Raw genomic sequence first — 25,764 nt, forward strand, 5'->3', positions numbered from 1 at the left:
ATTAGTTTCAGATTCTGAACCTTCACTTGAGCTTTATGGACTTCAGAAAATTGATTGTTTACATGAAAAGGGGGGAAAAAACCCGTTCAACAATTGCACTTGTTGTTCATTTCACTTGATTGCAGAAGATGGAAGAATCTGAGTCAAGTGAGAAGCAACAGGAGCTAGAGTTTGTTTCAAAGCTTACACTACAGAGCTTATACAACATGCTTGAAAGACTCTGAGATTGCACTCTTGGACCTATTACCTAAAGTCCTAAAGATCTGAAAGTACTTTTCCACCATCAAGACTTAAGTGTTGTTTGTTTAATAACCAAACACAGAAGCACTACTATGATCACTATACTTTTGCATATTGCATCTAAGGAATTTGTAGCAATGTGAATTTAATGCAAGAATGCTAGTTTAAAAAATTCCTTTAAAATATTTCATTCATCATTCTGAGAGAAAAAAAGATATTCATTTTTCAAATATTTCCTGCACTGCCCTAAATCTGGCTGTTAACCTAAATCTGTTAACAAGGCTACATTATACCTTCTGAATAAACATGCATTGGATTGTGAGGTTTGTGGCACACATTATATAGAAATTAAAGGAAATACATTCTGGTCTTTGCCTTTGCCTTTGGCTAGGCTCAGGGCAGGTTGCATTCCATCCCTCTCTCCCACAAATAATACAGCAATGAGAAGACTAGTTCATCTCCAGCCATCAGCCATAGAAGGAGGAGATTCAGAGAAAGGACTCTAACTACTAGCTGCCCCAGGAGTGAAGAAGGAGGGGAAGGAAACATTGGTTTCTGCCTCCATTCAGAGCAACAAGAGCACCATGTAGATTTCTGAATAGCTTCACTATGTCGTAAGCTACCTTGAAAATGATTTGTTGAAAGGCAGAGCATAAATATTTCCAATCTATCGATCAATAATACAGATCACAGTAGTAGATTAGCTGGATATTCATCAATTGAAATGCCATTTATATCTACCTCACATCTGTTAATCAGTTGCAAGTGTCAAGGAGTTCAACGTTTGCCTTTTCCTACAGTGAAAAATCCAAGTGAGAAGTCAAGCGCCAGGTCATTCTCCAGTTTATAATGGGTTTGATCATAATATGTAAAACTACTTTGGATTGTGTAGCTTAAAGGCTGCAAACAATGTAAGTGTCTCTGAAGTTCCAGATAAAGCACTAACATTATTCAAAGGCAAAACAAATGTCAAGCTATAATAGTAATGCTAACTGAAATGTTTAACACATTTGCATAATATAAATTGTACAGTGAAAAGCACTTAAAGAGACTTCATATTTCACAACTGAGTACTTTTGTAATAAAATTAGTATTGAAAAAGTCAGTAAATGTAAAGGTAGTAGATAGCAGATCATTTGTTTTGATCACAACAGATTCAATAAAAGTCTTCCCAAGCAATGCATCTCTTGGATGTGGAGGTATGCATGGAAATTTTCACTCTGAAAACTGAACATGGTTAGTCTGAAAAGAGTGGAGGAGGATTCACGTGTTAAATGTGATGGTGCAAAGCTACTCTCCTCAAATGAAAGTGTGGGATAGGTTTAAAGCAGTGAAACATCACATAGTATAATAGTAATGGGCAATTCAGCTAATGAGTCCAGCTAGTGAAAGCCCATGGAAGGATTTCCACTAGTGCAATGGGGCTTGCCCTCTCTGCATCCACTCAAATTGGCTCAGGAGGATGGCAGGAACCCCCAGAATTGGGGGGGATTCATTCCAGCTGGCAAGCTGAAATGCTTTTGCTGATGGAATGATTAATGATTGTCACCTAAGGGGTGGTATTCAACTACGTTTTGCACAGAGTAGACACACTGAAGTTAATGGGCCTAGGTTGGTCATGTTCATTGACTTCTATGGGTCTATTCTGAGTAAAATTTAGATTAATACCACCCAGGGGTTTTACTATGTGTGGTGAGAATTCATACCATAGCTTGTAGGCAAAGACAGAATGCACAACAAGCTGTCCACAGAATTGGTGTGGCACATGCTACAACCTGGGAAACAGTCGGTGTGAATGCACTTACTGGCTCCATGTGGAATTAGGGCACCCAGACTTTCCACATATGTTGGTCTGCATGCAATAGGGATGTTCATACAGCAATTGCTGTACTTAATAGTGAATCTTTTGCAAGTGCTAAAGCTTTGGGCGGCGCTGGCCCACATAAATGCCGAGGGAGTGGACCGGTGAAGACTGCTGATGCACAGTCCACTCCCTGCCTGCCCCCTAGCTGCCGCAGATTGGCCAGAATTCAAAATGGGGTCTGGCGGGAACCCAGGGGAAAGGACCAATGCCCACAAGCTTCAGCATTGGGTCGCAACCTCTGCCCATCCAGGTACCGGGTAAGTGACCATTGAAATGAATGGATCTTATTTCTGAGTAAACACGTACAGGATTTCACTGTAAATCTACCAGCCAAACTTCCTTTGCAGTCACAATGCCTGATCTTGCTGATCATATGAATAAATTCCCTATGAAGGTTGCATGTCCCAAACGTTTAAACACTGTCTCATCACCAGGACCAGCCCTGCCATTAGCCTGACTGAGGCAGTTGCCTTAAACAGCAGGCTAGGGAGAGCTGGGAAGGGTGGCAGATCTGGAAAGGAAAAAGAGGGGCATCCTTATGCACCTTTGCTGTTGCTCCTTCAGCTGTGGATGCAGCGCCATGAGGATCTCACTGTTACCCAACTGGGCAGGGCTCCAGCCTGGCAGCTCCCCAGGCCACTTCCAGTCACCAGCTATCCCCCCTCCTGCCACCCTTGGCCACCGGCTGGACTGTGCCAGACCGTAGCGTTGTCCTCACCAAGAGCCAGGTGAGAGGTTTGCCTGCTGCTGCTGCTCCTGTTTATTGCTGGTCGAGCTGCAGAGAAGGCAGGAGGCAAAGGAGAAGAGTGACTTTTCCCTGTGTTTTACTCTCTCTCTCTCTCTCTCTCCACAATTCCTGGGGGTGGCATTTTCTGATTCACCTCCGGCAGTAAAATATTATGGGGCAACCCTGCTTATCACACTATTGCTTGGTGCTTTATGAAAAGAACGGCACACTCTGTGTGACACTATGGGGAAAATGCCAGCACACAGCTTGCAAGAAACAATCTCACACAGCAATAATGGAGTTGGAATATATATAAACATGAACTGGAATTGTGGATTCTTCTTTGTTGATCTGCTAGAACAGTGGGCTTCAAAGAGGAGCTCTTGTCAAGATCCAGAAGAAGAAAAGCTTTTGACAAATTCAGATCATTGCATAGTCAAGATACTGATCTAGTAAGTTCTATGAAACCTTTTAAAAACTCAGTCAGACGACTTATTTAGCGCAAGTTTTAAACAGAGCGTCACAGCTTCACAGTATATTCTTTTACATGAATATTATTTGATGTATGAAAAGAATCCAGAGACTTGAGCTAACTTCAGGCTAGTTGGTCCAAGAAAAGCTATCAGCTCACTTGTTCCACGCTTCTTACTCTGCAAAGCCAACACTGCTGCATATTCTTTAGTTCGGATACAGAAAGAGCCTCACATTAAGCCAGACTGGATTGGCTATTAACCATCAAGTTTCCATGTCTTGATAGGACAGGCCTTGCCTGTCTAGCATCATTTTTTACTCTCCTGCATCATGAAGAACTGCTTATATTTTGAAGGAAGAAATATCCAGGAAAGAGTGTGGATTAATGCCAAGGAAATTGCTAAATGATACATGTTTCCCTACGGATTTGTTCCAATTGGAAATCCATACAGTTGTTAATGTTGCCAGAAGTCGTTGCAGTTTCTCTTTAAGTTGCTGCACTATTCAGACTAAACTGGCAGTGGCTAATATGCAAGAAAAGAAAAGAAAGAGTTGTGGTTATGAGCCTGGCACTTGATCAAGAATATATTCATGTTCTACATTATATCTGGACTCTTATGAAGAAGATGGTGAAGTAGAAGACATGAAGATGATGCAGATGATCAGTCCATGGAATGTTGAATCTTGATTTGGTAAATACAAGTGCTATAATTTTAGGGAATAAGCTGGTGTAAAGCAAGTTGGTGAAAGTTAAAGAGCCCCATGTTACACCACATCTAAACCCCATTCAGCAGTGGCGCTGCTACTGCTATGTGTAAGCCTGGCAGAGGGAAAACAAGCTTTTAAAACAATATTCTATGCCTGGTTGCCAAGTCATGCGACTGAAAAGCAGAGTGATTTGAGGCCTGTGCAGCAATTTGAACAGGCAAACTGGCAACATAAATAAATTTCAGGAGAGTTGTGACTCCTGCTCTCTCTCTTGTAAATTTTAAATAGATCTATATTAATATATCTATATGCTAAACAGGATGTTTCACAGGATGATGCCAGCTTTGCAACTGATGTTATAAACTTGCACATTGTTGTCAAATGCTGCTTCTAGTGCCAATGTGGAGTATCACCCCACGATCTTTTGACTACTATGATGTATCAGGCAGACTGTTTGACTTTTATTTTTAATTGCAAAACGGAGTTAGAGATTCAGCAAAATCTATGAAAATGTGACAAGTACTAGTTAATAGGTGCCCACCACAGCTGATTTCTCTCTTTTTCCACATGAACCACGCTGAAAGCTTTCAGAACTGCCTATTTTGGAGCTCACACAGGACGGAAAAAAATGTGCACGTTTTGAAGCCAGTGATGTTCCTCTTAAAAGGTTTGCTTTGTCCCTACCTTTGAAGAAGTCAACTTTTGTTGTTCTTATTCTTTACTTTCCTAGATATTTTTGTCAGTGCAGTGTGCCATCATACAGCCTATTTCACTGCTACAGCAGGAGCTTTTATACTCACTGAGAGTTTCTCCACCCATAATATCTTCATTGTTCATTAAAGCAAAGGGAATTTTTCTCTGTTTACTATGTATTGCATGTGGAGATTGGCATTTTCTGCTGAAATGAATAACCTGGCTAGACCTGGGTCCAAATCCCCACACAGCTGTGAAGTTCACTAGACCTAATACCAGTTGACCTCTTTCAGCTTGATCTACCTCACGCAGTTGTCCTGAAGATAAAATAGGGGTGCCATGTAATGCCAAACTTACTTGGAGGAAAAGTGGGACTAAAATGCAGAAAATTTCCCCTCTGAATCATGAGTCTGTGGGCACAAATTGGTATAAATAGGTGTCTGGACTGAATGACTCACTGTTTCCTTTCCTGAAAGCACACAATTTAAAACTATGATATAGCCAAGAAGTGTTAATGGAATTTTTTGCACAAGACAACTAAAAGTCTGCTACATTTTAAATGCATCATCTTAATTAATCCACCCTGGTGACAAAGGAATATTTTACTTAAGAGCTCTTGAGCAAAACTCCTAATATAGATGTAAAACTCTGGTAAAATATTACTGATGGTTTCACGCTTCATATTGAATTTGAGTCTCAAGGCTTCAAGTCATTGACATTTTGTTTGAGGTAAATTATTTAGATTGCTTAGGTGAGTTGATGAGAAGACATGTAGGGTTAAAAACAACAACCCTCAGTGTCATACATGCAGCCCACCTTTCTTTCTTATCATTATTTTTTGCTGTACTTCCTGACATGACACATACTTTCCTGAATTGAACAGCCAAATTGCAGTGAATAATATGCATGTTCTCATTTCAACTTTTCATTTCAACCTTTCAAATATGTCATGCACTAGTAAAATGCTTGACAGAGCTTGTCTGCACAAGCAAAGGGGGAAATAATTGTGTTCTAATAACACAGTATTGAAACCTTATTGACTATGTACTTGTGTTTGTGCAGAGAATGAAAGGAAAACTTCACTCTTGATAGTAAACACAGAACAACTTGTGAAAGTCATGTGAAAGATCTCCAGATGATGCACAGACTGACCGGTATATTCAGGGTGGTGACTTCTGGGCATAGTAGCAGGAGATGAAGTGAGCAACTTTGTGCATTGGCCTCCCTCTCACAAGTGGTAAGATCCCCCCCACTTCCAACCAAAGATTCTTATGATTGGGACACTAGGAAAATGCAAATATTTCTTTAAAAGGTTTCTAACCCACCTTTCAGCGCACAGTAGCTGTGAAATCAGTGTCTAATTCTAGAATAGAACAACATCATATAGAATTGTGAATCTAAACATATACACCCATTAAAATAAACAGCCAAATTGATCCATAGTGTAGTTGTTAGTAAAACACAGCTTGAAGTAACAATAGTTTTAAAGTTTTGGGGTTTTTTTAAGCCTCAGTCATGGTGGAGCCACATGAATTTCGAAGGGGATTGTATTCCATACATATGGGGACACCACTGATCAAGACTGCCCCAGTAGCCTTCAGCCAAGCATTTTTCAGCGATGGGCCAGAGAACATGTCCTCAAACATTGATCTTAATGCACAGGCAGCCTTGGGTGCATGCCAGCCCTCCAGATAGATGTGTCCCAAATCATTAGGGCCTTAAAGACTAAAACTGCTGCTTTAAATTGAGTCTCCAAGTGGTTTTCTGCAACAGTTGCAAGTGTCTATGGAAGTTGTTTGAACAGTGAGATAAAGCTGATTAGCAGATTCTCTGTTTTATTATTTAGGCTTGTGTGCTGGAGAAATAATGCTTTAGGCTACAGTTTGTTGCTCAGGGGAGTGTAGTAGAACTAATTAAAACAATAGAAGGTTAAGGAAAACCCTACAGATATAATTAGATTGTTTTGCTGACACAAGGAAGTTATCGTCTCTTACTCAGATGACTACAGAAAAAGCATGAGATGTTTCTAACCTAAAACAAATACTCTGAGCCTTTCTGCATTGCTGTTACTTAAAATCACATAGACTTCTGTATTAGCCTTGAGCTAAAACCAGTCATTTAGCTGATTATTTACCCTAGATTTCCCGCTCTCCAGTTTTTCTCCTGCTTATAATAAGAGCAAAGAAAGGCACCATACCATTGGAGCTCCATGAAATTCTGCTGCATAAAATAAAGCAGAACAAAACCATGGCTTCCTTTGAGGATGTTAAATTTTTGTGAGGAAGAGATAAAGTAATCATAAAAACTAAATTGCTAAATGCTTTGAGTGCAGGTCGTGAGCTGGGGGGCTTCCTTTAGGAGTGCTTGCCAAAGTTTAGCCACCAGCTACTGATAGTGTGACCTGCTGTTTGTTTTCTTGTGTGGCTTTAATTGTAATACATTGCTTCCCCACCCCTGATTTTATGCCATGCTTTGTTTTCAATTTTTATCAGTTGCTTGAAGTCTCCTTATGTGTCACACATGCAACTCATGGATTGAATAAATTAGTCATCATTATAAAAGATAATACACCTCATTTCTATCTGCTGTGTCTCAGACAGTGGTGGTGGAGGGTGTGTGTGTGTGTGTGTGTGTGTCTAGTAAGACCCAAAGTTCCAACTTTGATGTGATTTTTTTGACCAGATAGTATGGGATGAGGCCCTCTTTATGCCGACAGCAGCTACATATCCAGCAAGAAGTAGGGATATGATTCAACCATTTCACCTACCCAATTTAGGTTCCCTGGACAGGCTTGGTTTGTTTTCAGGAGAACGTCCAGATTATTAGATACTATACCATTGGGCTTTGGACAACAAGGGAAGGAAAAATACTTTGAAATATTTTTCATTCACGTGCCGCTCTTACTAGTTCAAAATAACATTGACTTGCTTCAGTCAAGTATATTTTACATTTACCCTCTCCTCCACCTTTCATTATCCTATTTTCAGCACTGTTGTTGTTGTTGTTCTTGTTGTTTTAATTTATTACCTGCCTAAGGTCTGTTTATTCACCCTAAGGTCCCAGGTGGACTCAACAATTTAAAACGCAACATTAAAAACAATAGAAAAAATAGATAGAATGGGTCTTCATTCTTTGCCACAATCAAAACAAAAAAAAAAAAAACAAAAAACAAAAAACAAAAAACAAAAAACAAAAACGTTTTCTGTCTTCTCTGTTCTTCTTAAATAATTTATCTTTCTTCCTTATAGGATACATGTTTTATTTACTGTTTTCACTAGAATATTTTTACTTCTCTTTCTATAATTTATATCATATACTCTCCTCTGCCTTCTATTATTCAGTATTGTAAATCATGGCTAGAATCCATTTCTAGAGAAGAAACCTATTTGTCATTGTCTTACAGAGCCACTGCTGTGCTTTTTCCAGGTGGCTCCCATGCAACAAGCTTTCTAAGCCACACACACACACACACACACACACACAGAGAGAGAGAGAGAGAGAGAGAGAGAGAGAGAACCATTTTAAAAAATTCACACCTTTGTCATCTTGCACTGTGATTTGTGTTTAAAATGATGCTTTGTACTCTCTTGCTCTCTCCTCACTCCAATATATTAATGCTCATTAATTAATTTATATTTTTTATCCTGTCCTTTTCCCCAAATTTGCCTAGGTATGCAAACACATCAGAGATCAAACAATACAATTTTAAAAAATATTTAAAACATTACAAATCCATTAAAAACTTTATTTTAAATGGAAAAAACAAGTAAAAAAATCACATACTCTAATAGCTAGTACTTTCAAGATTGTCAGAAACAGTATTGTTATCCAAATATTTAGGTGAAAATGAATGTTTTAAATTCTTCTTGAAAGCCAATAATGTGAGAGAAGGACATCCCTCATCAAGGAGGACATTCCACAAACAGGAAACCACCACAATAAGGCCCTGCCATGGGTCAGTGACAACCAGGCAGCACCCAGCTTATTTGGCTATACGCTATATGAACCTTCTCCAATTTGATGCCCTCTAGATGATTTGGACTACAACTTCTATCAGCCCCAGCTAGCACAGCTGACTGGAGTTGCAGTCCCAAACATTTGGAGGACTCCAGGTTGGTGAAGAGTGGGCTGAATCATCTAAACCAGATGATCCTATGGAAGCCTTGTGCAGCCTCTAGCTCATGTTCATATCCTGAGAGCTCATTATGAAAATGTATGGTTTAATGCTGTGAAACCCTAAAACATTTACATCCACATTACAAATAAAAGTGGAAACCTGAAAAAGGAAGGTATAATTTGCATGGAATTAGCACATTCAAATTTAGAAATCATTACTGTAATCTAAATGGAAATACAATACATCTCACCACAGTGGGGAGACTTAGCAGCAATTTGTCATGTGTTTACAGCTGATGAACAACTTGAAGCCTTCTTCTCCCCCTTTTTATGGTTCTTCATATTTAAACTGGACAGGACAGCCCTTCCAATAGGAAACACCTGCAAATAGAGCAATGCCTTTGACAGCCATGAGGGGTCTCCTCTGTAATGTAGGTTCCATGGCCACAGCTGTTCTGGAGAAAATTTGTATCTGGTCCTGTATTGCCCCCAGAGTCTCAGAGACATATTTTTTTACCTTTTTTTACCTGATCCCTTTTTACTGGAAATCCCTGGGATGAAGCTGGGACATTTTACATGCAAAGCATCAGTTTTACCATTGTGCTGCAGTTTCTCCCCCTTGTAATTTGTAATGTCAAAATTCCTAGTATTGAATGCCACACAAAACACCTCCATTCCTCCTATGTGTTTGCACTAACTGTTTTCGAAGACGGAGAAACAGCCTGTGTGCATTTTACTTCCATAATTCACAACATGCCTGCATTATCCTGAATTGGCCTCCTGCCCCTGTATGATGAATGCTGTCTTCATGCCAAAGGAAGCAATGTCTTATCGTTCCTATTGTTTCTGTCTCTGCTTACTATTTCATTGCTCCTATTTAGCTTTTGGGTTCAAGACAAATAGTACTTTGATGGTGGTGGGACCATGATAAAGACAACAACTAATGGTGCAGCTGCTAAGTGTACTGAACCAAATGAGCCTATAGGAATCTGTTCATTAAGAACTGTGCCATATAAAATGGCTTTTCACATTATAATATGAAAATGTTTATAGTACACTATTTTTCCAACAGAAGTAAAAAGAGGAAAGTAGAGGAGGAAACAATATTTCCAAATTTTTTGTTGCAAACAAAAACTAGGTAATAACCAGTTCTAAAATGACCCTCAGCACACAAAACTTATTTTCCACATATATTTTGAAGACTTGGTATTAAATTCATGAGCAATCCTTTTAAACTGAGCAAACAGCAAAAACAAAAGAGAAATCCATGTAATTTCAGTAGATTTTATGTTAGATATTCAGAAAACAGTAATTCTATTGCAAAACAGATATTTTAATGATTGTAAAATAACATAAAATGGCTAGGGCCATTTTGACATCAAATTCTAGAGCTCATTCTGTTTTGAAGTAACCACTTTCATGGACTTTATCATTTTCCAATTATACATTGTAATTAGTATTTTGCACTTGTCTCCATGATTTAAGATGTTAAATAATGTATAGGTTCAACAGAGTTCTATGATGAAGGACAAGTATTTGAGTGAACATGTAACCTGACCCCAAGCCACTTTCCAGCACTTTGTCATTAGTACAGGAAAGGTTGGGTAGGTTACAGTGATGCATGAGCTTCCACATGCTGCAGCGCAGTTGAGTTCTATAGTTTCCATTAGGAACAAATAGGTATCGTTTGATACCTCGCAAAATAGGTGGGCTACAATCCAAAAACCACTTGGATGGATAAAAGGTAATACACAAGGGAAAGAGAGAGAGAGAGAGAGAGAGAGAGAGAGAGAGAGAGAGAGAACGCTTTCTAATTAAGAGAGTTTGGCTCTGTGATTGGGAGTTTGTGGAGGTAGCTGTGTCTATGTGGCCTGATTAACCAGGACTGAAGTTTTGATTGAGCCAGGATTTTAATCAGTTAATCAGTTTGATTAATTGTATAATCTTGCAGCCCTCCAGATTTTAGCTGGGCAGATTCTTGTGGCCATCACCAGTAAACTATATAAGGTTATAATGCTCTTTTAAAAACTGTGACTAATTAAAAACAACACCCAGACATTAAAAATGCCCATTCTTAACAATTCAAGGGTGTATATCTATGCTCATCTTTAACTCCAAGTTGCAGCTGAGAACGCTCCCCTAACAAGGAAAGTATGGTGGGGCAGAGGAGCATCACATGTCAACATCATGTGTTGGTGGCCACAGGCAGTGCAAGGCAGCTGCCTCCACTATCATACTTTTGTGTTGTACATTATGGCCTATTAGCATGCTGAATGTGTGACTTATGAAGTCTCTACTTTCCCACCTAAGCCCCAGGCAGGCAGGCACGCTCTTAGAAAGAGAGGCAGATCTAGCACAAAAAGTACTCATCATAATGCCGAACAAAAGGTTACACACACTTTTCTAAGGTTAGTTAATAGCACCTAGAACACACTTCATTCTTTATACAAGGCCAGAGAATCACATTAATGCATTGATTTGCATTAATTCATTTTAGCCTTGCAAACAACTGCCCAATGTTATGGGTAAATTTCTCCAACTACTTTATAAAATGTCCAGATTCTAAAGTATCCCTGTCTTTTCACAGAGAAATCACTATATTATTCCCACACTCCACTGAGAGGCTATGAAAGGTAAGACCCACAATTATGCTTATGTGGAGTACATGGGGAGTCCAGGATCACAAGAGAGGGACACACAGTCCTTTTCATATGGCTTCTTCTTATTTACCATGTGTCTAGTTGCGTATGGGGTGTTGGGGGGGTAGTACGTCTGGTTGGTGACACATCATGATCCTTCTGGGGCAGTTTGTCCACCTTTGGTTTCCATCCTGCACTCAGCTCTCACCTGTGACTCCTGTCAGCACTGACAGCAGCCACACCCCACAAAATGACTTCAGTTGGCTGCATAAACCATGTGAGGGTAGCCAATGGGTCTCGAACCCTCAATGTTCTCCTGCATTATCTCCTGTTTATCAAGATGCCCTTTTCAAGTTGTACTGTATAGCAAACATTTTCTGCTTTTGGGTGTTTCATTACCTATTTGTATGAAATGTTTTCAAAACCAAAAGAAATAGAAAAAAGGATGCCAAACTGTTGCATAAGTATTTAGAAAACTGGATACTTTGTCCTAAAAGCATATTTCCTAAAAAGATATTTCCTGTTAAACTTATTCCTGTTAAACAGATTGCCCCTCAGAGTTTCAAAGTGCAGAAGTTCAACTCAAGGCAGCATTTGTGAAATATCAATAGAAGAATCTGTCTTTACTTTACAACATCAGCACATTCCATTATTTATTTATATTAAAAATAACAACTACATTGCAAGCAAAGCATATTTGCCTTTGAATTTTCCATACCGATTTTTCAGCTTTTACACTTAATTCAATATATTTTCTTATTGAAGTTTCGACCCCCCCCCTTAATCAGTAAGTTGGGGAGGGGGGAATCCTGCAACCAACAAAAAAATGCATTATTTTGAGGCAAAATGGCCCCAGGAAAACTTTAAGTAATGTATGTTGCTTTCAGTTTCAAAATGTCTTTTATGTCAAGTAAGACACCAGACTTTTGCTTTGTGAAATTACTTAATATCTTTCAAAACTCTAGCCTTTCCTTTTAATCAGAGACATACATATTCTCGCTGACTCACTGTTTCCAAACCTATTTTTTTAATTGTTGTTTAGTCGTTTAGTCGTGTCCGACTCTTCGTGACCCCATGGACCAGAGCACGCCAGGCACTCCTTCCTGTCTTCCACTGCCTCCCGCAGTTTGGTCAAACTCATGTTGGTAGCTTTGAGAACACTGGCCAACCATCTCATCCTCTGTCTTCCCCTTCTCCTAGTGCCCTCAATCTTTCCCTGCATCAGGGTCTTTTCCAAAGTATTTTTTAATACTTTGCCATAAAGAGGCACCATAATAAAATAAAAAACCCTCACTTTCTGCCAAGTGCATAACTCTGGAGCCCCAAGATTCAGTAAAGTTGATCCTACATTTGTGCTTTCGGTGTCTCAAATGGCACAAAAGGAAAATATATTATATAATCATTATACTAGGGTTGTCATTTTCGAACAGAAAAGTTGCTGAGCTTTTTGGGCAAAATCACAAAAAGTAATGCTGTTATTGAGCTATCTTTGTGGGAAAACGGCACTGCCAGCATGGGCTGTCATATGTCCAGATTTTCCCAGTCATTTCCCCCAATTTCCATACTGCCAACTGCAGTATTCCAGATATGCCCTGGAAGATCCAGACATATGGCAACCCTAAATTATACCCATTTATTTTTAAGTATTATTTTGTACATGCATGCCACCTGATACCAACCACATATAGGCTATAACAATGACCACAGAAGCTAGGCATCACCATAGTTAACCTTCTTTCTCTCACACCAGAAAATTAGCAGAAACGTGTTTCAGAAAATGTTCAGATACAGTCAGGGCCGGATTTAGGTTTGATGAGGCCCTAAGCTACAGAAGGTAATGGGGCCTTTTACAAGTCCAGCTGTCCTTTGTCAACAACAAATTGTCGCTGTTTTGTGTGTTGAATATATGCTATATCAGTGGTGGCCAAACTTGGCCCTCCAGATCTAAAGCCATTTGCACATAACAAAATATCCAGATCTAAATCCATTTGCACATAACAAAGTATGTATTTTATTTGTTTTTTACCTTATATTTTGGAAATGTACACCCAGTGGTGTTTTTTCCCTTTAATTTTTTGGGGGGCCCCCAAGAGAGTGGGGCCCTAAGCTATAGCTTATACGTAAATCCGGCACTGGATACAGTACATGATAGAAGAAGGAGGAGGAGGAGGAGGAGGTGTTCCCATAATGAAAAATGTATTTTACTGTTTGTAACATAAAAATAATAATCCCCAAGGCCAACATTGTACCTTTGAAACACGGGATTATATCCAGTTGTGTCCCTCCACAGCTGGAAGCCTCTTTGATCCAGTGGATGCTTCAGTGAGTGGAAATGGGGTGGGGGAATCTGTCTTGCTCCTGCATCCCCTCCCTTCATCCGCATCACCTCATATGATGCTCCAAAGGGTCCCCAAACAATATAGAGTAGATCAGGAAAGGGGCACTGATGTCTGCAGGGAAAAGGGGAAATCAGCAAAAAATCTCTCCCACTCCATTTTTCACTCATGGAAATCTCTGCTGGATCAGGGAGCCCATTGCCAGCAGAAGGATGCAACTGGAAATAGCCTGTGACCCTCCATTAAAAGTTAAATACCTTTTAACTAGCAGTTGTTTTCATCAAGGTGGAGAGATGTAGTAGAAACTATTTTGTTGCCTGAAAGCTTGCTAATTACTTGTTTGAAAGGTTAGGAATGGTTGGTTTATACATGAACGCCAGTACTGTAGTTCCAAAAGTTATCCTTTAAAATACTGAACTGGTTCCAGATCATTTTGCACAAGGGAATTAAAGATTCCCTGCTCCCATCAAAGTGGCAGACCTAATTGTCACGAAGCCCAGAGAAATTAACTTAACCGGGAAACTAAACTAAAACATATTTCAGTACTTCTCTCAAGAAGAGCATTTGCTCGAAATATATTGGGATTTTTATCTAATCTCTAAATATGGTTTTTCACCATTTTGTATTTGCCCCATTTCTTGTTTTTGTATTGGATCTAATAATTAGCAATGATTCAAACAATATGTCTTTAAAGAAGTATTTAATGAATGAGATTAAGAGTGTGGGTGGGAATAAGCTTACTGATGGAATATTTAAAGAAAAAGTTATATGAAATGTTTTAATGTATGTGTTTACATATTTAATTTATTTGTGTATGTGTGTAGCTTATATATTAATGTATTTAACATAAGATTATAGGTATAGATAGGTATACCTATCTTATAGGTATTATTATAGGTAGCAAAAATGGGGTTAGTTTGAAATTTCAAGTTGGGTGCACAATACACCTTAAAATACCCACCTTAAAATACCTACATGAAAACCGTGAATACCTTTCATTTTTGGAATCTGGAATTCTGGATTTCTTTTAGGCTTTGGAAACATGGAATAATATGGTGATCCCAAGTGTAAGGATTTAGCAGTATGAAGATTTGCTACCATGATTGCTTTGAGCAATCATCAATTTCACTAATGAAACCAAATTCAGAACCATGTGCAGGCCTTTGATTTTTAGTTATTTCTTTGATGCTAGGTAAAAGGTAAAAAGGTAAAGGACCCCTGGACGTTTAAGTCCAGTCAAAGGCGACTATGGTGTGTGGCACTCATCTCGCTTTCAGGCCGAGGGAGCCAGTGTTTGTTCGCAGACAGCTTTCCGGGTCATGTGACCAGCATGACTAAACCGCTTCTGGCACAACAGAATACCATGACGGAAACCAGAGCGCATGGAAACACCATTTACCTTCCCACCACAGCGGTACCTATTAATCTACTTGCACTGGCGTGCTTTTGAACTGCTAGGTTGGCAGGAGCTGGGAAGGAGCAAAGGGAGCTCACCACGGACCTTCTGATCAGCAAGCCCAAGAGGCTCAGTGGTTTAGACCACAGCACCACCCATGTCCCAATGCTAAGTAATGGCCATAGTAGACCTCTTGATATAGAATAGTCCAATATTATTTCAAAGGGTGTGCACTTTATTTCTAAAAAGAAAGATAGTTTTGGGTGGGCTTATTTCCCCATAAAGTCAGAAAAGTAAATTTGACTCAACAAGCAAGCTTTTTCTTCTTTCTTTTTTGCTAGTGAAATAATACATTTCTAGAATCCAGCTCAACTGGAGAAGTGGAAATGGTAGAGTTCTTAATTGATTGAGGTAGCATTAGGGATGATGCAATAATTGCTTTAATTAGCTCCTATTAAACTGGTTTGTAAGTTGATAGTCTGCTTCCATCTGAACAGCTTCACAGCTGTGCTCTATCAATACATCAGCTCATTTTAATCTCTTTGCTTCTGTGCTGTGCCTCTCCTTTTTGAACTCTGGTGTTTTCTCACTTCATTTCAGTGATTAGTCATATATCCCCAAACTATATACTAATCAATTTCAGCCTGATTAAAGCCTAAATGTTGCTTCAAGGTGAAGTACACAAGCTTTTAAGTGATACAAAACTCTTGATTGGGAGGAAGCATATGTGCTTACTTTGCATATAGTAAAGCTGGCCATTTGTATTTATCTGCCAAACAGTGAATAAAAAATTACCATACTTCAGCTTCACACCTGATAAGAAATCCGAGGAATCTAATGGTAAAACAGTGACAACTGGTTTACCAAATAGTTACATGCACACTCTCCTAAATTACCAGTTGGTTAATTGTTGTCTTTTATTTGCCTTTGATACCAGGGGCAGCGAATTTCCTTTAGTCCAAGGACCACATTCCCATTTGGACAACCTTCTAAGGGTGATAAGACAGTGCCAGAGGTAGAAGTGGGTGGAGCTACAGATGTGCCTCTGACCTTTGTACAATAGGCTACATGCCAGCCTTGCGAAACTCAAGCATTTCCATATATATTCATAAACACATTTCTCCATCCTCTAGCCAGGCCAGCAAGAGGCATTATCATAGTTCAGTGATACACTGAATGACTCAGTGACGGTGCAGAACTTTGCTGGTGAGCAGACCTGTCTGGGGGAAAGCCCAGGACCCACTGGCAGAGGAATGGGGGGGAGAGCATCACTCCTGGCAACATCGGGGAAGGGGGTACCATTGCAGCTGCCCCCAGACACGCTGTGCATCCCTCCACTATGCTGGGTGCCACACCCCCAGGAAACATGCCACGCCCCCAGATGCACACCACGCCCCAGGGATGCACGCTACACCCCCGCGTGTGACGAGCCACGCCCCCACCCCCCAGGATCAGCACCAGCCACGCCCCCGCCTTCTCTCTTGCCCCCCAGTGCTGGAGCATGCGGCTTCACCACTGCCCAGACCTCAAAGTACTAGAGAGAAGTACCTGGAGGACTGTGTTTGGCCTCCTGCTCAAGGTTTCCCACCCCTGTTTTATCACACAAATTCATGCAGATCCAAATATAATTTGCGGGAGATATATATTTTTAAAAGACTTGTCTAGTAATCAGGGTGTGTTTGGCCCCAGCTGGGATAGCTCATTTGGTAGAGCGTGAGACTCTTAATCTCCAGGTCATGGGTTCAAGCCCTACACTGGGCAAAAGATTCCTGCATTGCAGGGGGTGGTCCCTTTCAAATCTACAGTTCTATTTGTGAAAAAAAATAAATCCAGTTTTCTATCTGTTGTGGAAGTACTATTTTCCTTAACTGTCATCACAGTGAGAGAGCCAGAGAAACTCAAGAAACTCCCCCCATCCCAAGTCACAAAATTCATTATGAAAGAAAATATTTGTAGTAATCTCAAATAGCTGACAGCTTAATCACATGTTTCCTTTCAAGAGAACTAAAAATGGCACCCCTCCAATACTCAAATATTCCCAAAGGCATGTAAAATATGCTACGATTTTAATCCAGAAAACTATGCTAGTTTCTTTTTGGATATTCCTGTTTGACACTTCAGAAGGAGCATTCAGAAAAAGCTATTATTATTATTATTATTATTATTATTATTATTATTATTATCATTATTACATTGCCACTAGGTAATGTGTAATCCAAGTAAAGAAGAATACACTCTAGTTAGTTGATGTTGTTTTCTAAAGTATAAAACTATACAATAAACTCAAACTTTCAATTCACATTTAAAGCAGGTATCAGGCACACTTAACTAACAACAGAAAGGTGAAAGTTAGTTAGTTATTAGGTAAAGGTAAAGGTACCCCTGCCCGTACAGGCCAGTCTTGCCAGACTCTAGGGTTGTGCGCTCATCTCACTCTATAGGCCGGGAGCCAGCGCTGTCCGCAGACACTTCCAGGTCACGTGGCCAGCGTGACAAGCTGCATCTGGCGAGCCAGCGCAGCACATGGAACACCGTTTACCTTCCCGCTGGTAAGTGGTCCCTATTTATCTACTTGTACCCGGGGGTACTTTCGAACTGCTAGGTTGGCAGGCGCTGGGACCGAACGACGGGAGCACACCCCGCCGCGGGGATTCGAACCGCCGACCATGCGATCGGCAAGTCCTAGGCGCTGAGGTTTTACCCACAGCGCCACCCACGTCCCTAAGTTAGTTATTAGGGCTAACCAAAAAGTCACAAAAATGTGGCAGAAATTTAGCTCCTGCTTTGGGTAGCACCCTGCTTGATGAATAATTTCAGAGAATGGGAAAAAAAGAATGTTATTTTAAATAACAGGGTTTTTTGTTTTTTTACTTTCCAAACTGAATTGAAATCTGAAGCTTTTATGATTCAAGGGTTTGAATGCATGATGCATAAAATAGTGGCTCCTATTATCTGGGAAGAGGTAGTTGCTCTGGTTACATAACTTGAGAATGCAAGTTTCAAAGTCAGATGGATGTCTCTGTTTTAGTTTTACATAATAGACACATCCACCGTGATATACTTGTACAATGTGATATAATATGATACGCCTTCTTCCTAGATGTGTCAGATATCTTCTGGCAATATTTCGTTCCTCCTAAAGAAGGAGGTTGGTCAGCAAGTGTGAGAAGAGATCAATACTATTTGATTGTTTTCCTCTTTAGGGTACTAATACATCCGAGTGTTTCACAACATGCTGTCTAAACCCAGCAAAAACAAACATGCCAGCAGGATAATTAATTTAATGAGATTATCTCACCGGTGGTTGCCCTTCTTTTGGCAGCACTCACACTTAGGCACAGTCCATGAAAAGGACTGCGGCTGCAGATACCCTCAGTGAAAACCTTTTTATTTATGCCAAACAATATGCTATGTTTTAATGAGAAGTATAAAACAATGGTTTTTTAAAATAAATATAAAATAACATTTTATTTCTCCTGATAAATAAAAACAATTATCTTTCTTAAAGGGAGACTTGTTTCTAAGCAAATGCTGGATATCACACTGGCAGATTACTGCAATTTAATATGATAGAATATAAGTAATGGAATGAATAAATAAAAATGAACACCTTGTTGGAATAGGCTGTGTGTGCTTCTACCACTTTTCAGTTTGAACTTTACTTTGCATGAAGTAAATATATACTTTATATACTCTGTGTGTGTGTGTGTGTGTGTGTGTGTGTGTGTGTGTGTGTGTGTGGCTGCAGTCCTCTGTACACTTACCTGAGTTCGGGTGGGATTTGCGCTACATGAAAAATAAAGTGAAATGGCAGCATATTCCTATAGGTGACTCTGCTGCTGCACTAGTAGAAATTACCACCATATCTAATGCATTGCTCGGCCAAGAAATAAGGAAATTACACAGCATGGAGAATATAAAAAGTGGTGTAGAAAGTACAGACAGAGCCCTAGAATCCCTGGAAGTACCATCATGGCCCATCATTCAGGGGCGGTGCCAGTGAGCAAGAGCTGAGTCAATATGGTATAGGATTGCACCCTGATATTGATTAGCAGCAACTGTAGCAGGGATTAATGTTGTTACATGCATATTTAATCTTCTGGGATTCATTCCAAAGCCTTACTTCTCCTTGGACTTTGAAAAATAACAGCAAGGCCTCACTGGCATTAACCTGCAATTATTTTTTTTTGTAACAGATACCAGTTTCCAACAGGAAACTGCAAGGCACTACTGGGCAGCTCAGAATAAATTATTATTACATTAAATAAATCCCTTAAAATAAGTCTGGATTCTTCAGAAAGGATACGCACAAACCTTAATAAATAAATAAATCTGTAGCTTTTTAAAAACTCCATACATTTTTGTGCTGCTGTGTTAGCTGTGAAAGCCATTACTACTAAAGAGAGGGTATTTTTTGTGACCTAAAATGACTTAGAACTAAAGGCTAAAGAGGTCTGATTTATTCTGAATTTAAAGGCCACCTATGATACTCAGGGTGAATTATATCTTCTTCCTCTTTTTAATTCATATGAAAATAGCATTATCATCATCATCATCATCATCATCATCATCATCATTATCACAATCATCATAAATTTATGTTACTGTTAGAGTTTATTTACCCGAATTTGGAGATTATGTATTTACATATCCGTTAAAGTAGTTTTTAATATATGCATGCTGGTCTCCATATATGATGCAAAGCTGTAAATCCTCATAACTCTATTTCATTCTTCACCAATGACAGCCGTGAAGTCAGATTGTAATTCTTGCACTGTGAAGCATCTATATACGAGTACTTGCTTGGCAAATGGAGTACTGCAAGGCATGCATTTTCTTCCCCGTTAAGTTTTTTGGTTTTTTTAAATTCAAGGGTAAATGTCAAAACAATGCTGTAAAACCAATTAAGAAGAAAGAAAACAAGATTAGAGGTGCTACTTGAATTATTTATTGTTGTGCACTGTTGCCAAGTCTTTAAATAAGTAGTTAATAGACCTTACAGTAACGCTCTTTGCAATACAGTAATTTATTTAATGCACTTTTCAGCAATGCACAAGCATTAATCTGAAAGACTCCATGTTGATCTGTACTGTACCTTTCTACAGAACAGTAACAATATACACAAGTAATTCAGCAGAAGGGCAGAAGGCCACATTTACCTGAACACTCTTGCAGTGGTACTATTGAACTACACAGCTTTGGTTACTGTGTAAGCACAGCAGGTAATGAAAAATCATTGACCACCAATGCTGACTTTTGTAGATTTGCTCAGTGTCATTAAAGAAATAAGCTACTGACTGCTATAATTTCAAGCATTTTTCCAAACTGGGTACAGTTATCAATACTGTTCTGAATGTGATAGCTCCCGTTGCTTGGTTCCAGCTCCTGCCAACCTAGCAGTTCAAAAGCACATAAAAAGTGCAAGTAGATAAATACGCACAGCTCTGGGGCACAAAGGTAAACGGCGTTTTGTGCGCCACTCTGGTTTCACCAGAAGCAGCTTCATCATGCTGGCCACATGACCCGGAAAAACAAACACCGGCTCCCTCGGCTAGTAAAGCGAGATGAGCGCTGCAACCCCAGAGTCGTTCGCAACTGGACTTAACTGTCAGGGGTCCTTTACCTTTACCTTTTAACCTGATCAGAGTAAATACCCTAATTTCTCAATACTGTCCAGTAGCCCGTTAGAGACCAACTAAGGTGCTACTGGACAATTTTTTTATTTATTTCGACTGTGTCAGACCAACATAGCTACCTATCTGAATTCTCAACAATGATTTTCCTTCTGAATTTTTAAGACAGTGGTAGAAAATATTTAGCTCATATTCCATAAAAAGTCTTGCAAGGTCACCTTACCCCATATATACCCACTCATCCACTTCAATCTGTGGAACCAGCAGTGTTACAGGTGTTGCATAAAGTTGGCATGTACTGTACTGCAACCTTGTTTTCACCTTACCGCTGATTTCAAATATTTTGGAAGAGTCATATATATGCCTAATATAGTCCACCAAAGGAAGCACGTTTGAAGGAGCTTGTATAAGGCAACATTATGGGATGGGTGTTTCCAGCTACCCTGCCCTTTGCCCTTGGAAGCCTTATGAGAAGCTGATTCAGGAGAGGAATGGTGAGGAGCATTATGGGAAGGCTGTTTCTAGGACTAAGGTGAAACTGTGAAACTCCCTTGTTACTTTTGATATTGGATCCTGCTTGTTGTTTAAGCAATCTTCTTATATTTATAGTATTAAAATGTCTTTTTCTATGTTACTTTTCTATGTTACTTTTTCTATGTTACTATATTTGCTATTGTTTTGCTTTGTTATTATGAAATCGTTACTTTGTGGTTCGAGGACCCGGTCCCTGCATAGTGGAAATGAAAACACACGGGCACATGATATATGGTTAATGGGCAAGAAAAGGCCACAACTTTATTGATTACAGCAAGTGAAAAGGTATTGGCTTAGGCATTGGATTACATCAGTTGACTCCACCCACTCAGAGTGGGGTGAGTCTAAAAAGGGGGTTTATTCACCAGTAGGTGGAGCCTGTTAATGCTAATCCAACTATAAGCTCTCCCCGGATGTCACCGAGGGTCGTGCCATGGCCTCCCGCCATGCAGGCATCGGACAGAATACACGACCGCCGGATTCCTTTAACGGAATACCCAAAAATTGAAGGCGTAGACAATGGCCACACCTAGCCCTTCCACACACCACAACACATTATTCCAATGCCTAACTGCCACCCCAGAGCCCAAGAGTGAGGGCCGCGTGGCTGGCGCAGCAGTGATTTATCCTGCCGTCCACGCCCCTTTAAAAGCACCTCGTTGGGTGCCTGTCTGAGGGCGTGGTGCGCCAGCCAGGTGAGTGGGAGGCAGGGGGCTAACGCCCCCCTGCTTGAGGCGGAGACCGGCTCCCACCCACAACCACTCCCCTCTTTTGCAGGAGGAGAGTCTATGTCATTTTTTGTTGTGCTACATTGAAATTGTTTCTGTAGTTTGTTTGAAATGCATCCCTGGTTTTTTTGTAAGCTGCTTTTGAGCATGATTTTTTGTGTGTGTGGAAAAGCAGCATACATATAAAATGAATGAACAAATTTACTCTTTCTGTATCAGGTGCTTAAAATATTGAGGTATTGGAACATGAACAATGCTTTTAAACAACAACAACAACAACAACAAAGAATAAATAGATCTACTGAAAACCAGAATTTTTGTTTTATCTACTACTATAGGGATCCAATCAATTGTGCTGGAGTAGAGCTAGCCTTGGGGAAAAACTAAGTTATTTGTCATATATTCAAATAACACATTTGTAATGTGGTAGCTACAGGAGAAGTGCCTTTTAAGTGCTTATGTGATGATGGCATTGTGTGATAGAAGATGCATAAAGCTGGCTGCTGGCCACTGATTAGGAACTGGCAAGCCTTGCCCATGCTAAAGTGTCCCAAGCATGTAGGCCCCCCATTCGTTGTTTTTTTTTAAATAAAATTTTTATTGGGTTTTTACATTTCATAAAGACACACACACACACAAAAAGACAAAGACAACACATATACAATTTCATACCCTTACTTTCTTTACCCTCTTTCCCTGACTTCCCCCCACCCCCTCTTCATACATCCCAATTCCGATAATTAGTTCAGCAAGTTCTTATCTATAATCTTAAACATATTATTATTATTTTTAAAACTTAGCTCTTTTTACTTGTCCACTTTTAATTTATCCAATTCTCTTATAAACATTAAATCCTTTTTCTAAGGTCGACCTAACTTCCCTTCCACGAATTTCTCCCTTTATTATATTAATTATAGGTCACAATGGCCAAATACAAAAATCATAAAATTTTGAAATTCTATTCTCCCCTCCCTCCCTATCCCGGTTTCCATCCCTTCCCAAGCAAATGTCCACAAAAACAGTTCCTAGCCCGGATTCCTCACATCCGAGGCCTTCAATTCTCTGTCAGTCTCTCTCTGCCGATTTTGTTGGTAATCCTTTTTGTTGGTCCTCAGGTCTCGAAGGAGTTCTGTCACAGTCACATCAAATTTTCTTCCATCCAAAATGTTTAAAAGCAATTGCTGCAAAAGGTCAGCTGCTCTCCCATACTCAAAGAGGAAGTCCCGATCATGTTTCTTTATTCTTTTAAATTCCAGTATTCCAAGTACTCCAGGGACTTCCTTCCTCATCTTCCTCATCTTTCGCAGATTTGTAATCCAAAGATCTTCTTCTTTATTTTCTGACGATATAGGCTTCTGGTTGGTATTTTCCACCTGTACTTTCTCCACTCCTTCTTTCCTCTCCGCCAATTCCAAAGATGTCTCTTCTGGTTCAGCTGCAGATTTTTTATCAGTCGAATCCTTTATGCATTCAGCAGAGTTGTTTGTTTTAGAATTCAAGGTCATAAGTTCTTTGTTCATAGCCGTACTCTGCTCTTGCAAGATTCCCACGAGAAAAAACATTTTTTCTATCTCTGCCAGTAATTTTCCCTCTGCAGCCATTGTAATGTCTCTAGTTCCCCCTAGGGGGATTCCAATTGCTTAATAGTCCTTTTCCAACAATCCGTTACTTTGTTGTTTATTACTACTTTGTTTCCAACCACCTCAATTCAAATGTAACACCTTTAGTTCAGAGAGTTATTAAATAGCAAAGTTCTTGACTTTAACCGCCCGTTTGACAGCTCCTTTGACAGCTGTCAAACTCCTTATTCTTTTTCCTCCGGCACACACACAGGACGCTCCCGGGTTCGGGGGGAGGGGTTACACAAAAACTTCCAAAATTCCTCCCTTTCTCTCCAGCACAAAGACTTCTTCTGTCAAATTCATGGAAATATCTTTTATCTAGCACCAAAAAGACAGTAATCTCTCCACCTTAGTTCTCCAATCCTTGCTTTAGATCGTTTGTAGGTAGGGGGGGTGCGGACTTCCCTTTAGCACATCCCCCGGTCGTGCCGAATTCAAAGGTAAAAATTTTAAAGTCCAAATTCCATTCTACTCACAGGTTGTTTGTTTTCCAGTCCAAATTTTGGGAAAAAAGTCAGCGCTCTCCGGCCATGGCTCGCGGCTTCGCTCCACTGAAGTAGCGGTCTACTCACAGCACCACGCCGCTCTCCGTACCCTCTCCGTAGCCTTTAAAAAGGCTCTTCGTGGGTCGGGGAAGGCGCTTAAAGGTGCCCGCCGAGTCACCAAGTCCGCAGGCTTCCGCGCCTGCAGTTTCTAAGGGTCCCCACGTCGCCGGCGCGGTAAGACCCGTCTTCAGCAGAGCCGATTCCCTCCGGAGCTCGGAGGGAATCCGCCATTAACCGATCGCGCTAACCCGGAAGTGCATGTAGGCCCCCCATTCGGGTCTGTGAACTTGCCATTAGTGAGTTAAATTAGAAACAACTACAGCATTTTTGCTCAAGGAAAGGATATTAAGAAATAATAGAAAGAAATATGCATGTTTAATATTCTGGGCTTCATTCCAAAGTCTTACTTCTCTTTGTGCCTTTTTGAAAAATAACATCGGGGCCTCACTAGCATTAACCTGTAACTTTTTGTAATAGATACCATTTCCCCACAGGAAGCTGTCTTTCTGAAATAATACCAAATACTAACTTGTGTAATAATTGTTCTAATTAAAAAACAATGTAGGACACTGCTGGGCAGCAGAGGCTGTCTAAGGTGTCCCTATGTAACAACAGGAGCTTGTATATGAATGACTGATCTGCTCCAGAAAGCACATAATAATATTGATGGAGGACTGACATGTCCACAAACCTAGTATTAATATCAATTATACTGAAGATTCTCTATGCCCTTGAGTCCACAGTTATTTTTGGGTGTTGGAGCTGTTATGTATGCAGGCGTTTTAGGCCGAAGCAATGCAGGCCTAGACCTTCAGGCCTCCTGGAGCTCAGGAGCTTCATCTGCATAACAAAAGACAGAGAGGATTCTAAAACCCTCCAATGACATTGTTATTAGCTAGAAGACAGCCAATCCCTGCTGAGGGCCAATGTTGTGATTCACAATTTGCAAACTTTCATAGGCGGTGTGTGTGTTTTGTCTGGGCTGGCTTAAGGTATATATACTGGGCCAAGTGCCCCTGTTTGTCATTCTTGTTCTTCCTGATGTTCCAATAAATCTTTTTTTGAGCCGAATCTCGGTCTTGGGTCATGCCTGAACCTACCTACACTTCAGGAACCACATATTGATTCCTGTTCTTCTGCATAATCCCTGTTTTACCAAGTATCAATGGAAACAAAGGTTAGGGAATGCATATCAGGTTCTAGGCTGGAACTTCAATTATTTCTGACCCTTTAGGTAAAGGTAAAGGTAATGGTAATGGTAAAGGTAAAGGTAAAGGGACCCCTGACCATTAGGTCCAGTCATGACCGACTCTGGGGTTGTGGCGCTCATCTCACTTTACTGGCTGAGGGAGCCGGCGTACAGCTTCCGGGTCATGTGGCCAGCATGACTAAGCCGCTTCTGGCAAACCAGAGCAGCGCACGGAAACGCTGTTTACCTTCCCGCTGAAGCGGTACCTATTTATCTATTTGCACTTTGACATGCTTTCGAACGGCTAGGTTGGCAGAGGCAGG

The 25,764-nt window shown here is 40.2% G+C and overlaps 2 protein-coding genes across 16 annotated transcripts in view; one reads left to right on the top strand and one right to left on the bottom strand.

The window, feature by feature from the left end:
* Window positions 1-25,764, top strand: part of LOC309339324 (uncharacterized protein) — a 126,593-nt gene that overhangs the window by 31,900 nt on the left and 68,929 nt on the right. For 4 of the 9 annotated variants that reach the window (XR_014155178.1, XR_014155179.1, XR_014155180.1 and 1 more), the window contains exons 1-2: window positions 2,327-4,677; window positions 5,766-5,940. Coding sequence is in view for 1 of the 9 variants with exons in the window: in XM_081857540.1 (XP_081713666.1) it covers window positions 11,446-11,452 (7 nt within the window). In the remaining 8 variants the exon portion in view is untranslated. Of the gene's footprint in view, window positions 1-2,326; window positions 4,678-5,765; window positions 5,941-11,406; window positions 11,453-25,764 lie in introns of those variants that run through there. The other 5 variants (XR_014155176.1, XR_014155177.1, XM_081857540.1 and 2 more) reach the window with 3 other exon arrangements.
* Window positions 1-25,764, bottom strand: part of HS3ST5 (heparan sulfate-glucosamine 3-sulfotransferase 5) — a 148,400-nt gene that overhangs the window by 23,531 nt on the left and 99,105 nt on the right. The window lies entirely within an intron of this gene.

The sequence above is a fragment of the Podarcis erhardii genome (assembly GCF_964252035.2).
Source record: "Podarcis erhardii genome assembly, chromosome: 3".
NCBI classification, from domain to species: domain Eukaryota; kingdom Metazoa; phylum Chordata; class Lepidosauria; order Squamata; family Lacertidae; genus Podarcis; species Podarcis erhardii.